The sequence below is a fragment of the Mesocricetus auratus genome, unplaced genomic scaffold, assembly GCF_017639785.1.
Source record: "Mesocricetus auratus isolate SY011 unplaced genomic scaffold, BCM_Maur_2.0 Super-Scaffold_100007, whole genome shotgun sequence".
NCBI lineage: Eukaryota > Metazoa > Chordata > Mammalia > Rodentia > Cricetidae > Mesocricetus > Mesocricetus auratus.
The window spans coordinates 50,681,244-50,696,393 of NW_024429191.1; the positions used below are offsets into that span (position 1 = coordinate 50,681,244).

A 15,150-nucleotide genomic window follows, 5' to 3' on the forward strand; every position below is an offset into this window, starting at 1 on the left:
TATATTTTCCTTTTTCACTGGACTCTATAAATTATGTAGCCAGTTCTGGAGGGGGTTTAAACACAAAACAACAGTGTAAAAGGGCACAGTGAGTTACTGTTGATAACAATTATTAAAGGCTGTGGAGAGGACTCTTTTCTTTTCAGGCCTCTAATGCTGAGATAGGGCAGAATTCCTCCCTCCCTGCACTCTCATCCAAGACTCCCAGGGCTCCAGAGAGCTCAGCCATCATCCCCAGACCCAAGATTCTTCTGTGCAAACTTCAGCGAGTCCTTTCTTCATCAGGGTACCTTGACACTGACCTTCCAGACGCTTTTTGCTAATCCCCTTCTAAGCCCTGCTGCTGCTCTGCACCTGTTGAAAGCGCACTTCTCTGAGTGGCCAAGCAGTGCTGCCCCTAGTGGAAGTTGGAAGCATGAAAATTCCATTCAGGAAGTCGGTAGAGACACTGCCACCTGCTTCTGCTGCCTCTTTTCATCCTGTCCTCAGCCTCCAGCAGCATCTTAGCTGTGGTCCTGGGTGAGAACTGGGTCAGGGCTGTTCCTATCAGAGCAGGGTAAATGCTGTGACTTGGGGGCTTGGAGGGGGCAATGGGACTTCTCAGTGGGGGTAAGGAAGCCTTTAAGGTTGGGCCCAGACTTTATTTAAAGAGAGGACTGTGTATAGACCTGTGTGTCGCTGTCTCTGTCTCTCTCTGTCTCTGTGTGTGTGTGTGTCTGTCTGTCTCTGTCTGTCTCTGTGTGTGTGTCTGTCTCTGTCTCTCTGTCTCTCTGTCTCTCTGTCTCTCTGTCTCTCTCTCTCTCTCTGTCTCTCTCTCTGTGGCAGTGTCCCTCTACACACTATATCAAGAAGCAGATCTGTCGCCATGTGTCAGTGTGGGCAAGATGATAAGCTGCTGGCAGAAGCCCAGGTGTGTATGGATGTATGGAGATAGTATGAGCATCCTTGTCATTAGGGTTGTGACTCAAATTGTGTGTGTGTGTGTGTGTGTGTGTGTGTGCTCATTTCTGAGTGGAGTGTGACATGGTGGGTGAGGTGAATGTGCTTACCTCTACATGGGACAGTCATCCAGTGTGTGCGTGTGTGCCTGCGTGCATGTGTGTGTGTGTGTGTGTGTGTGTGTGTTAGAGTGGTAAAAACTGCGTGGTTGTGTATGTGTGTGCACCTGCCGGTGTTCTAGCTTGTTTCTGAGCGAGTGGAGCAGAGCCCACAGAGTACGTGAGTGTGGGTGTCTGGTGATTCAGTGTGTATTTGTATCAGCCACTGTGCGTCTGCCACCACGTCTGCATCTGAGTGTGGTGGCGTACTGCTGTGAGTGGCAATGCCCAACGTGTTCGTGTGTGTGTGTGTGTGTGTGTGTGTGTGTGTGTGTGTGTGTGTGTGTGTGTGTGTGTGTGTGGTGTGAGCACCATGGTGCGTGCTAGAGTCAGCGAGGCTGCAATACTAGACTGGGCGGGTGCAGCGTCTTCTCTTGGCAGTGGAGAGTAGCGGGTGTGACCCGCGGTGTGTGCGTTGTCTCGCAGGCCAGGACAGAGCACGCCCTCCCCCTCCAGGAGCTTTGAAGCCACGACCCTTCCAGGGAGCCAAAGAGCGGACGCCGGACGCCGGAGCCTCTAGGACCCGGCGGAGGCCGGCCGCTGTCCCCGGACCGCGCGAGTGAGCATGTGCAGACCGGGCGCCCGTTCGCCCGCTCCGCGCCCGCCACCCGCTCCACTCCGCGCCCGCGGCTCAGCGTGGCGCCCGCCGGCTCCGCCACTGATCAGCAGGGAAGTCTGCAGCCCGGGGAAGCTGTACGGCGTGGGCCTGGGAGCGTTGGTGTGGTCGCCACTGGCGCCGGGGTCGTGCGGGCGTCTGGGCTCCGGGCACTGCGGGGCTGCGGGCTCGGCGCCCCGGAAGGCGGGCGTCCCAGCCGGCCACGATCGCGGGGTGAGTCCTGTCTCCGGGGTCCCCGAGCCAGGACCCCTGCTCAGGCTGCGACCTGGATCTACCCCAGCCGCGGGCAAACAAGTTTGTGTAGACACGACTGGGAGCGCGCGGGGCTGCACCTGCTGGGGCTCCGGGCGCGCTGGTGGGGCGCCTACTCGGGGCCGGCGCTTGGCGCGCCAGGACCGTGGCGGATGCGTGGGGAGCGCCTTAACCACGTCTGGGGTTGGCTGAGGGTGCACAGGCAGTTGCACCAGCCGCGTCTCCGCCAAGAGCCAGGGTACATCGGGTCGGAGACCCGGTGGGACTGAGCGCAGGATTTGTTTGAGGTGGGCACTGCCTCCCTCCTAGGTGGAAATATTCGCCAGAAGCTGCTCCCTCTCTCTCGTTCCGTTCCCAAGCCAGGCTTCCGGTCAGTGCAGGGTTTTCTCCAGTCTCTTGGTGAACTTGAACACAGGCAGAGACAAAACCGAAACGTATGTATTTTGTTGGGAAATGTACCGGTGTCGCTCGTTGCATCTTCCTAAGGTGTGGATGGAGACTGGTGGCTGGATGCTGTGTGTGGCCTTTTTCTCTGCTAGTCAGAATCCCTGGCTGGATCAGCTGCTTCAGGGTAGCCTGTCCAACTGCTTTCCTGGGCGTCTGTGCTCCGCGGATGGTACTTAGTCGTACCAGCTAGTCAGTGGGAGGTTAGAGTTGGGGAGAGGACCCATGCCTCATCTCCTTTCTGGCAAGTGGGCAGTTTCCAGCCCTACAGACTTACCTGGGACACCGCCCTCACTCTCCATCTCAGGCTACTTTCCAGACAGAATGGACAAACTCGGGACACCACTGGAGTTTTGTCACCTCGTCTCCCCTCTTACCAATACAGCATACTTCTGTATGGAAGGCAATCAGCCAGCCTGTGTGGTGACCCATAGCTGGGTTTAGGATCCCATCAGACACAGGAAGTGAGGGCTGTAGGAGTAGGCGAATTAGGAGCCTTAAGCTGGGTGGCCCTGCTCTATCTACAGTGCCCCCACTTGATAGCCGCCACACTCCATGGCTATAAGTGCTCGGGAGAGAGAGCTTCCTTGGTGTCGGAGCAGGTTTCGTTTCTCCCAAGCATGTCTTAGCTGAAATTCCATAAAATGTCTGTTGGAGAGACTGCCAAGTCCCCAGGTTCAGGGGTTGAAGGCAGCTTGGCCAGCTGCTGGACTGGGGTACTGTGGCAACTGACCCTTTTCTCCTTATCTCCCTGACATCATGCTCCCATTCCAAAATTGTTCCCATAGAGCTTTGGAGGAAACTAATCTTGGGGCGAGGAAATTCCTCCTTTCGGTGGGCACTGAAGTCCTAGCATAGGCAGTACTGCACTGTGTCCTGACCAGAAGTGGAGAGCAACTTGGATTTAGACATAATATAGGACCCCTGTCCCTTTCTCCTTCCTGCCTCCCCCTGCAGAGGGCACATTCTGGGCCAATGGCCTGCTGCTAACCATGAGTCTCAGCCAGTTCAACCTGGAAACTGCAGCACAAGTTAATTGAGTCTCTCTGGTAGTTCTTGTAGAGTCGCTGAATAGAACCTCGGAACCCACAGCCTCCAGACCCAGACTGAGACATATGTGAGCAGGGCCTAGCAGGATACATGCACTTCTCTTTGCAGAAACTCCCAGCTTGTACTCCCAGTTGGCTCCATCCTGGCCAGTCGTCCTGAGACCAGCCCCCTGTGAAGGGCTTGGAGGCAGCTCAGCATTTAACCTTTGGGGATCCGTATCTCTGTGGCATGAGTGGTAGTCCTACTCAAAGGGCGGGGTCCTGATAGCTGATCCCAGGCTGATCTGGAGGGAAACCCTGCTTATTTGGGGAGCATGACCTAATCTTTCCCCGGACCTCTTAATCTAGCTTTCTCCCTCTCTTCCCTAATTTCTCGGCATCTTGACTTTAATAACCGCTGTGTAGAGCTGTATCTAAAACGCTATCCTCATGTCCTCCTCTGAGAACCTGTGTCTGTGTGCCTCTTTGTAGGCATTAAGGCCCCTCCTCTCTGCATAGATGTAAACTCCCTCCCAGAAGGTCAAGGGACCATGAGTAAGGACAGAGATGCGCAAGGTGTCCTGGGCCATCTCCCACAGCTTGAGTCCTTGTCCTCTGGCAGAAGTAGAGCCAGAGAAAGATAGGGATGACTGACTCATCTGTCCAGATTTATCCAAGTCCCTCAAAGGGGCTGTAACACCCATCTCACCTGTTACATTCTGTGCGAGGCCCAAGACCACCAGTGAAATAAGCACGGGAACAGATGAACAAATTAGGGTGAGGGCGCTAACTCAGGAGAGGTTGTGATTGGCCGTGCCATGTAGGATTGGGCCCTGGGTCGATCAAATAGAAAGAGAAACCACAGCTGTGAGTGTGGCACCCAGCAATGTATAGAAGGGTCCCTATCCGATGTTGGGTAGATGAAGACCATGTGATGGGGCAAGTGATGCCATACACTTGGAAACAAAAAGCTGGAATTCTGTCTAGCATTAGCTGTTTATTTCTGTTTGAATGAATTGACCCCAATGTTTCACATTCTGCCTCTATATAGCAGGGATAATGACTCATAAAATAATGTCATGAGTCTGTGTGAAGATCCCTCATTCGTTTGTTCATCTGCTTATTCATGCCACACACTTGGTAGTATGTGAAAGCATTTGTAACACTAAAGTGACACCCAAAACTTCACTGTTCATATGAACTTCAGCCATGAGTTTACCGAAGGCTATATACTTCATTTACATTGAGTGGAGTTTTGACCTTAGTAGGACTAGTCTTACTATTTGTGACTGACAAATCATAAGTGTATGTTTTAACAGGCTACCGTGTGACATTGGACCTATGTATGTAATATGATCTGATTAAGCTAATTAGCTATTGTGCTTTATACTTTTAAAGAAACACTGTGTGTGGGTGTGGAGTATGTGGGTGTGCATCTGTGTATTCAAGCACCTGCAGAGGCCAGAAGTTGATGTCAAGTGGTTTTATTCTATTCTCCACACTATGATTGTTATTTGGGTTTTGTTTTGTTTTGTTTTGAGACAGGGTCTTGCTATCCAATTCTGGCTAGCTGAGAACTCATTTTGCAGACCAGGCTAGCCTCTGCCTCTCGAATGCTGAGATTAAAGGCGTGTACCACCACGTCTGGTCTCCACGTTATTTTACAAGCCAAAGTGTCTCACTGAGCCTAGAGCTTGCTTCTTTAGCTATTCTGTCTGGTCAGCAAAAAATCTGTGGGATCTGCCTATCTGCAACTCACCAACATGGGGTTACAGAAGCACAACCATGCCTGGTTTCTGCCTGGCTGCACCTCACCAACACTGGGATTACAGAAGCACAGCCATGCCTGGCTTCTGCCTGGCTGCACCTCACCAACACTGGGATTACAGAAGCACAACCATGCCTGGCTTCTGCCTGGCTGCACCTCACCAACACTGGGATTACAGAAGCACAGCCATGCCTGGCTTCTGCCTGGATGCTGGGGATGTGAACTCAGGATCCTGTGCCTTCAGAGCAAGCCCAGCTTATCTGAATTATTTCTCCTGGGTGCTGAAGTTCAAAGAGTTTTGCCTTTTCAAAGATGCAGTCTTTCCCCCATTCCTGCAAGGGCCCAGCAGGTCTGTGGTTTGTGGATAACTTACACCTCTTTGCAGCCTCAGGCCAGAAGTTCAGGAATGAGGGAAGTATTCTCAAAAGCAGGCAGGGGTATTGACTATACCCGGGAGTGTCTATCAGGCTGGGAGGGGATGTAGGGATACTGACAAGAGGCTGCTCTCCAAGTAGAACCCAAACCCGGCCACAGCTCACTGTGCATCCTGTCTCTGTGTCCGTGCTGCAGAGCTACTCTGCTCCAGGGGTTGATGCGGTTTTATGGAGAAACTATTATTGGGCTGAGCCTTGAGGGCAGGAAAGTATTTCAGATCTGTGAATTGGGCAGAACATCCCTTGCTGTCTGAAGAACATGCACCATAGGGAGGCTTGAAACATTTCAGGCTGGCCAGGAACACTGGTTGGGACATTGGGTTCTGCAAGCAATAGTTGGAGGGATGGAGGGAGGGTTCTGTGAGTGAGACCAAGACAGGACAATGAGTGGCAATGGAGGAGTTTGGACCAGTTCCTCCAAGCCCTGGGAATCCTGAAAGCTATAGCATCACTGTATACATTGGGATGACTGCTTTCTTGGAATGCTGGCAGGACGCAGTCTCTGGGAGAGGTGTGGGACTCAGATGACAAGTATTGATTAGGGCAGCAGAGAATGGAGGAGGGGAAATTAGAGGATGGAGAACACTGGAGCCCAGTCCTACGCTTTACTGAGGTCCCAAGGCATAGAGCCACTAACTTCCAGTTGGTCAGTGATCTGAGGCTCTGAGCAGCTGGCGTTTTTAGGTCCTCATGTTGACTGGGGAACAACCCACTAGCCCCTGCGCTTTGTCTTTAGAATGCTGCCCTCCTATGTGCACTTAGCTTTGAGTCACTCTTTCTTGGTGGCCACAGTGGTTAAGATCCATGTGGAGGGGTCACTGGTCATTTGCTCTTGCACTAATGCTTCTCATCTCTAGCCAGGAGGTAGAAGGGAGGTGGAGTCACATGACTGAACCTCAGGGGTCAGAACTGGCTAGCCTTGGTGATTCTCTCCTCTCCTCTCCTTTCCTCTCATCTCCTCTCTTCTCCTCTCCTGTCTTTTCCCTTCCTCTTTCTGCTGCTACTCCTAGGGCTCCAACCCCAATCTGGCTCACGGGTAGGCGCCACCTGCCATCTTCCAGAGCCCAGGTTTTCTGAATTCCCTTTGCTCTAGGAGTCTGCTTTTCTTCCCTGAGATTCCTTGAAACCTCGTGGGTCAATTATTTTCCTCTGATTCCTGGGGAATCTCAGGGACTCCTTCCCTAAGCCCTAAAATAATTCCAAAGATGGCAGGTGGGCATTTGTCCAACCTGGATTAGCCTCAAATGGGGGTTTCGGAGGTTCCCAATGATCCCTCACCCCCAAGTACTGGTGGGTTCCAGATCAGGAAAAGCAACAGTGAAACAAGCCTCAGGAGAGATGTTAGAGACTTCCCGAAAAGGGGGAAGGGCTCAAAGGCAGCCATCCAGCCTGCCCATGGCTGTGCCTGTTAGGTTTGGCATAGTTTCAAACCTGTGATGGAGACACACTAAATTTTAAAGAATACACTTTGCCATGTACAGAGTCAGAACTGAAGTGAGGAAAGGGGCAGGGAGCTTATTGGTCACACGTTCCAGGAGCAGATGGTTTGGGTGTGAATACTGACTGGGATCATCTAGGCAGGTGTGGGGACAGTTCTCAACTGACAAGAAGCAGGCCCTCTGCCTCCCATGAGGACCTAGGGACCCATGAGATACATAGGCCATCTAATCTATTTATTCACCCTGCAGGAGCTTAATAAATGGTGTCACTGAAAATTAAGCAGTTGCCAACAGCAGTCAGATCAACTTCAAGCTGGAGAAAGTTGTTGGGTCCATCCTGGGAGTATGAGGTCAGAAGGGAAGGAGACAGTTTCCCAGGAACACCTGCTGTGGGCCTGTCCTCCAGAAGCTCCTGTGTACCTCTTTGGTATTCAGAACCAGGGTGTGCCACAGTCTAGGCAACTAGAATGTGGTCTACAACCTTACCTACTTGCCCATTCACAGACAAAGAGCCTGAGGTCCTGCCCTGGCATTGGGTTTGCTATAATAAAGGTTCTGCTGACTTAGGGGTATAGCAGGTCAACCAATAGCCTCCCAGGTCCAGTACATATGAAAAGTGGCCAGATTCCTGCCGGGTCTCAGCTGACCTGCTATCTTACACCTCTAAGCTCGTCTGTCTGTGATCTCTATGCATGCTGCAATTCTCCCAGTCCCAACTCGGCTACTCATGAGTTAGCAAGTTCTTGTTGTTGCTACTCAACTAGCTGTATGTGAGGATCTGGGGATATGTTTGGAAATAGGCCAGGTATATCTGTGACCCGGAGGGGTTCATCAGCCTGACAGGTGAGTGGGGTGTGCGCTAGCAAATGCAGTTTTGGTGGTAAAGTATGGTGGATAATCAGGACAGGACAAGTTCCTGATGCTCTGATTGTGTAGCCCCATGCCCACACTCATCCAGGGTTCTGGCCTGGGAATCAGCTTTGCCTTTTAAGATTTGAGAATGAAAGCCTGTTTCTGGGACCCTGGGTTGTAGAACTCTGTCCTGCATGCAACTTTCGACACCACCCACATTAGAGAGACCACTCCAAGAACTGATCTGGGGGCTCTAAGAAGACTTGCAAGGTCTCGGAGAGCTTGAGTGAGTGAATTCTGGTGGGTTCCTGCTGAAACCTCCCCACTCTACCTGTCTCATATATGCAGGTCCTATCTGTAACACAAGATGGAAGTCCCAGAACACCTTGGGTGCAGGGGTGGGGCATCACCCACCCATCTGCTCCATCTCACCAGAAACTTTCTTCCCAAAGCAGATGTGCCACCTTTTGCCAGTTATTTTGGTTTTGGGAGTTTTACACCAGTAGGATCCTAACTTTCTGCCTCCAGAACCCTTCTGCAAACATACCTGGGAACCTTCTTACAGCACACAAAAAATCCAACATTTCAGTGTTTAGGTTGATAATCCTTGTGCATCTCACACCTCAACGCTGTGGTGCTGAGACTCTGGTTGCCCACATGTCACTCGGCATCTCTCCAGTTCAGGCTTCCACCCAGCTCTGGATGAAGGGAGTTTGACGTTTAGCACAGGAGTAGGCTTCTCCTGTCCACTTAGCCACCCTTTAATTCATAAGGAAAGGGGGAAAAGCAGTCTCTACTGGCAAAGCCCACTGAGGTGTCACTTTGTGCCAGGCTTCATGCGGGGGACAGTGACAAAGGTGAATAGGGGATGGTGTCTACTAGGGTTGATCAGAGTTCTTTGGGGATGGTTGAAAAGTGGATAGACAATGCTAATTGCACCAAAGTGGTGCATGCTGGGATGGGCTCAGCACAGGCTGTTGGGGACCAGGAAGTCTATCTATCTCTGTGGGTAGATGTGATAAGGGAAAACTTGGAGGATGTGACCTTTATGCTAAGCCTGGGGGCCATACAGAGATTCGACAGGCAGAGGGAGGAAATAGGGGCTGGCATACTATGATTACGGGAGGGCCTGCTGCCATCATAGCGTATGTCTGTGCCTGCATAGTGGACACACCGAAGCATAGGAATGGGCCTCGGTGGGCTATATCACAAGGAGACCTTGTGTGCCATGCTAAGGAGCTTGCAGTTTATCCCTAAGCTCTGGGGAGCTATTGAAAAGAGGTTTTTAAGCAGGGGAACACCAGCCATGATCAGATTCGCGTGTTAAGGAGGCTCACCCAGGCAGCCTGTGCACTGTGGATTGGAGGAGCCCAGGCTGGGGGCAGACAGATCAGTCCGGATTTCATGGGATTTTCTCTGTGGTTTTACAAATCTGAGGCTGGCAGGGGTGGGTCTGGCGACACACCAGCTTAGACAGAAAAGAAAGGCTCAGAGACCATCTGCAAAGGCTTCCCCGCTCAGCTGGATTCCACCGTCATTTGCTGATGAGGACCTGTGTTCCCATACCTCTGTCATCCTGGAGGCTCTCCGAACTTAATCCGGAAGGCTCAGGCTGGTCTGGGCCCCTTTGGATGGTCTCCTGGGCCCCCAGCCTCCTTGCAGCCTGGAATGCTGGGCCCCAGAGCCAAAACATTGTCTTTCTTCTCACACCCAGCAGGCCGTGTCTGTGCACAGAACAGCCATTGAAGCGCTGCCCTCGCCATGTTAGTTACGGCCAGCGGCTTAGTCATGCTTCCAGGGTCCTTTCTTCTGGGACAAGCCTGTCCTTGTGCTCAGGGCCCTTCTCACACAGCAGCCCAGCTCGTGGCAGCTGCAGAGCCCCCCACCAACCCTAATAGCCACTTTAGAGATGCCGCCAATGGGAACCACAGCTTAACATGAACACTATGGCCTGGGCAGCGATGAACACCATGCAAGCTTGCCCTGTGGACCTTCCCTCCTCCGCACCAGCCTCTTGGTGCTACCCTGTCCTTTGGAACCCTAGCAAGGAGTCTGCCATACTCCACTTCCTCCCTTGGGTCTCTGTCTCAGTGAGAGTCAGTGACCACCCTCTGCAGAAGCTGCTTCTAGGATCCAGGTCTCATCTTCACTGCATCACAGGGAGGCAGGTCCCTCTGTGTATTTATTAAGTGTCTTCAGTATATGCCTGTTTGTGCTATAGTAAAGCTGTGTGTTTCAGGCTGGGCTGTGTAGCAGTTGAGAAAACGGATGTGGAGAGAGATTTTGGAACATTGGCTCTTGAGCTCCCCAGTTGTGTGGCTTCAGGAAATTACTTTTCCTTTTTTTCTTCATCTGTGTAGTGGGGACATTACAGTATCTAACTCATTAGATTGGGGGACGTTAACTGAGATGAATACATAACTCATTGAGCTGAGTGCCTGGCACTACTGAGGAGTCAATGGAGGCCATGGTTGCTTGCCTTCCTCCTACTTATAGCTGTTGTCATTACTGGATCTTCACTGCCACTGTCCAAAACAGTATCAACCTCATGTCACAAATGAGGAAGCTGAAGCCCAGAGAGGTTCAGCAACTTCTCCAGTGTCACACAGCTGGCCATCAAAAGAGCTGGTATCTGAACATTCTATCCAGTGTTCCTGACATATAGGTCACCCCTTTGTTAAATCAGTCATAGGCCTGGGGAATACCCTGGGCCAGGAAGGGAGCAATGGACCCTATTGCATCTTGATGTTATTTCTCTACTTTCCTAGGTTCCTGAGACTGACGAGGGCAAGGAGAGTTGAGGGATGGGGGAGATGGTGACCCTTGGGCAGAAGCTACCAACACTGGGCTTGTGGCTGCTGGGGAAAAGTGACTGTGACATTTGAAACCTGCAGGGACAGCAGAGCAGTACTGTGCTGACAGGTGTCAAGAGCCAGGATGTTGGGATGACACCTCTGGAAGCCCTGGCATCCCTCCTGCCCAGGTGCTAGGAGCCGTCCCCAGGCTCCAGCCGGGAGCCCTGCTGCCCAGGGGCATGGCCAAACCTTTCTTCAGACTCCAGAAGTTTCTCCGCAGAACACAGTTCCTGCTACTCTTCCTCACAGCCGCCTACCTGATGACAGGCAGTGTGCTGCTCCTGCAGAGAGCCAGAGTGACCCTCCCACAGGCCCTCCGGGCTCCTGGCAGCCTACAGGCCTTGCCAGTGGCCACTGTGGCACTGGGTGTGGGCCTTCTGGATGGCAGGAACCTTCATGACCCCCACAGTAGCCCTGACCTAGTACTTGATGTGGACACACTAAGGAGTCCTCTGGCCCGACTGCAGCCTGGAATCCGCTGGCCTCGGAGGAACCGAAGCTCACTGCGGCGGCGCTGGCTCCACCACCTCACCAGTGACCCCCAGGTGCCACCCACCCCAGGCCCTGAGGCCCCTGGACCAGCAAGTCGCAGCCAAGGTAGGTGCTTTGCTGCTGCCAAGAAACCTGCTCAGGGATCCATGTATTGTCCCTTTTCTTGACCCTGTGGCAGCTGAGGGGTGCAGTACTCAGATCTTAGACTTTGATTTTGACTCAGTCACACCTAGCTGGGTGACCTTGACTTGTTTCTGGGTCCTTGAAGGTGGAAATTGAGTCATTAACTCCAGGGTTACTGCACAGATGTATTGGGATGACCTGGAACAGTGTGCCATTGGGTATCAAGGGTGGTCTCAGAGCAGGAGCAGCTGCTGTCCTTGGGAACTGGTGACTAGCACAGTCTCAGGTTCTCATGCATCTAACAAAGCAGAATCTCCCCCTTAGGTTGCCACCAGAAATCCCCCTACCTACTCCCCAGACCAGTGGTTCTCAGCCTCCCTAATCCTGTGACCCTTTAGTACAGTTCCTCATGCTGTGGTGACTCCCAATAGAAAATTATATTCATTGCTACTTCACAACTGTAATTTTGCTACTGTTATGAATTATAAATATCTGATACACAGGATATCTTGTAAATATCTAAGCTGGATATTTGACCCCTGGGAGGGGTTCACTACCCACAGGGTGAGAACTGCTGTTCTATGTCATCCTGAGTCACTTGTCAAGGGTCCCTCACAAATTACTTGGCCTTCTTACTGGAAGCTGTTACTACTTTAGTAAAAGTGGCTCGTCTGTACAGTATCACTCTTCTGTGAAGCCACTGTATCTGGCACTATTATTTCCCCAATTCACAATGAAGAAATGAAGCATGAGAAAGTTGAGGGTATGGCCAAGGTCATTCCCATAGTTTGGGGTCTCTAGAACTCAAATGTAGAGTAGCTCTGGGCAGTGACCTCAGGAAACCCTTCCTGGGGAGTGGCAAGGAGACCAGGCAGCCATCGCACTTCTGGGAGTCCCAAGTCAAGATGATCCACTCTGGCCTGTTGTTCTTTGCACTGAGCTCCTTAGATTCTCTGTACACAGCCCAGGGAACGTGCTGGCTGCCCCCAGGAACATGAAGTTGTGCATGAATGAAATGAAGCTCAGTCAGCTCTGATCATCCTATTATCACCTTATTTGGTCCTGTGCTCTAAGTCACCAGGTGCTCCTGTCCCTAAAATAGAGTTCATAGATTGCTAAACATGGATATTTGAGCATAGTCTATAGAGTACCTAGGAAAGCAATAAGCATAGTAGTGCATAGAGTACTAAGCATAGCGCATAAGCATAGTATACAGAGTTCTTAGCCTAGAGTACTAAGTGGAAATCTGTAAAAGGAGATAAGGCAAGTGGGGCATCAAACTCAGGTGAGGGAAGGCATGAGACAGTGCCAAACCTAACATTTGGGATGGATGGATGGATCGATCGATAGATCTTTTTTGTGTTGCTGAAACTCAGATCCCAAGCTATGGGATACTTACACATTCCACTGTTGAGTCGCACCCCCAGCCCTTGATTTATTCTGAGAATGAGGAGGTTCCAGAGGCATGAAAGGAGCCCCAGCATCTCTTCCTTAGGGAGATGACTCAGTGGGCCCCACAGAGTGAAGACTAGAAGGCTGTGGGTTCTTGTCCCCAGGGAAGAATGATTTTCAGACATCATCCAGCCAGTGTTCATCACAGGTGGGTTCTTTAGCACAGCGTGCCTGTAAGAGGAGACAGAGAGACTGGTGGACCAGCTCATTTTATATATGTGTGCCTTCTGTAATCTCTCCAGTGCACCAAGAAACGGGGTCTCTATGCAGGCATTACCAGGGCAATTAATTTAGACTTAAAGTGCAAATGACCAGGAGAGGGCCCCATGGGTTTCTTGAGAGGAAGTTTTGTGAAGTGCATACTTGCTGAGGACAGAGCTGAGTTCCTCCCTTGCTGTTACCACTTCATGACTCTGTGACCTTCAACAAATTGACCTGGAGTCTTATCTTCATTTCTTTCCATGCTCATTTATTGAAGGCCTACTGCATTAGTCCCCATATGTGTTTTGCATTGGGCTCTTGAGTGCTCTGTCTGAGGTGGAGTCAGCTCTGTGTCCAAATAATCACTGCACAGACTTACTGAAGGATGATTAAAGCATAGCATGGAGTTTGAGACAGAGCAGACATGTTATTGCATCTCTGCATAGTAGGGAACTAAGAAGGGACTGGCTGTCTGGTTCTGGCCATACATATGTCCAAGAGGACCATTTAGTTATGCCCAAAGGCACAGTAGTGATGGAAGGGCTTCCATAAAAGCAGGAGACATCACAGTTAGATGTAAGCAAGATAGTCATCAACTGCTATCCAAAAATATGGTTTGGGGTTTGAATAAAGATGGCATACCTCCTTATCTGTTGATAGTCCTTGTCCCTGCCCTCTGGAGTGCTCCTGTTACCAGAGAAAAAGTTAACTCTGGCCACATCAGGGTACAGTGTGGCATCCAAGGTCCAGTTCTAGGACTTAGCAGTAAGGACTCGGATTGTTCAAATGGGTATCACCACCCCATAGGTGATTAAATATTCTGAATCTTCTGTAAGACTTTAAAGATAAAGTTGGTCACCCCGTCTTGAAAAAGGAGTGTCTGAGGGAGGTGTGGTGACACGCTGGGAGTCATCAGACAATGCAGAGGAAGGCAGAACGCTGGCCTGGGAGCCCATGCCTCTGATATGATTCTCTGGCCCTGCATGGCCAAGAAGGTCTCCTTGGTCTAGAGAGTGGCCCATAGTGTAGCCCTCGGCCAGCTGCTGGGGCTGCAGACAAAGCAAGCATCTCTTTGCAGCCCGGGCATCCCGCCATCCCCTGAAAGGGATCCTGCAAGCCACGGAAGCTGCAGGAGTCTCCATCAATCACTGAGCATTTCATTATACCTTGGACAACATCCATAATGGAATAAAATGTCAGTAAGTTTACTAGGGGAAAAATAGTAACTTCTCCATAGCCAGTTTGTTTTTTATTGATAGTAATTTCCAAAGACATTCCAATATCTCCAAAGCCATCGTTAATAGCCTCACGACTTGTCCATTCTGATGTGCAAATGAACAGATGCAGAGTCACAGGCGGTAATGCATCGCCTTCATTTCAGCCCAAAGTAATAAATCCGCCTCAGGACCGTCCCAGCACATCCCTCGAAAGTTCTTGCTTTTCTACACATTCTTGCCTCTGTCAGGGATTTAGAGAAGCCATTTGTTATGTTAAGTGACAAAGAGCTCCTCTGCTCCCCCACAACCCACAGGGGCCATCTGTGTCTCAAGCCCTGGCTTCACCCCAAGATGGGGCTGCTGGGCCCAAAGGCAGGGGGCGGGGCTTCCTCTGCATGTTGGTCAGACACAGAGCCCAGCTGCTCAGTACTCAGCCACTTCTAGTCTTAGAACGCCAGCCTGGCTGCTGAAACCATTGCTTTCCTCTCTTCTACTAATGTGCTAATTATTCAACTAATATTTACTGATCCATTGTCCCACTAGGTCCCAGGTTAGAGTATAGGATCAGAATAATAATAGATGTTATTTATTTGAACATCTGTTATGTATGAAGCATCATTTTTGTGTAGATGTCCATCTGTCATCTTGTTTAATTTAATCTTCAAAGAGCCCACTGATGTAATCAGTGCTCTCACCACTTTAACAATGAAGAATGTAAGTTCCAGGGAAGTAATTGAGAATTCCTCGTTATTAAAAATGAACTCTTAAAAATAAAATAGTCACTCCGGGGATCTACATTCCAGGGCTTGTGCTAGACATTGGACATGTGTTATCATGTGGAATTCTGTCAATCCGCTTCTGGAACTGGTACTGTGTCTCA

General features: G+C 50.8%; 1 protein-coding gene across 4 annotated transcripts in view; it reads left to right on the forward strand.

Moving 5' to 3' along the window:
* The first annotated feature begins 501 nt into the window (after positions 1-501).
* Positions 502-15,150, forward strand: part of Wscd1 (WSC domain containing 1) — a 41,088-nt gene continuing 26,439 nt past the window's right edge. The window contains exons 1-2 of one of the 4 annotated variants that reach the window (XM_040749063.1): positions 502-519; positions 10,699-11,382. In XM_040749063.1, the coding sequence (XP_040604997.1) occupies positions 10,965-11,382 (418 nt within the window). In that variant the 5' untranslated portion in view covers positions 502-519; positions 10,699-10,964. Of the gene's footprint in view, positions 520-1,666; positions 1,927-2,231; positions 2,253-2,377; positions 2,400-10,698; positions 11,383-15,150 lie in introns of those variants that run through there. The other 3 variants (XM_013111764.3, XM_040749062.1, XM_040749061.1) reach the window with 3 other exon arrangements.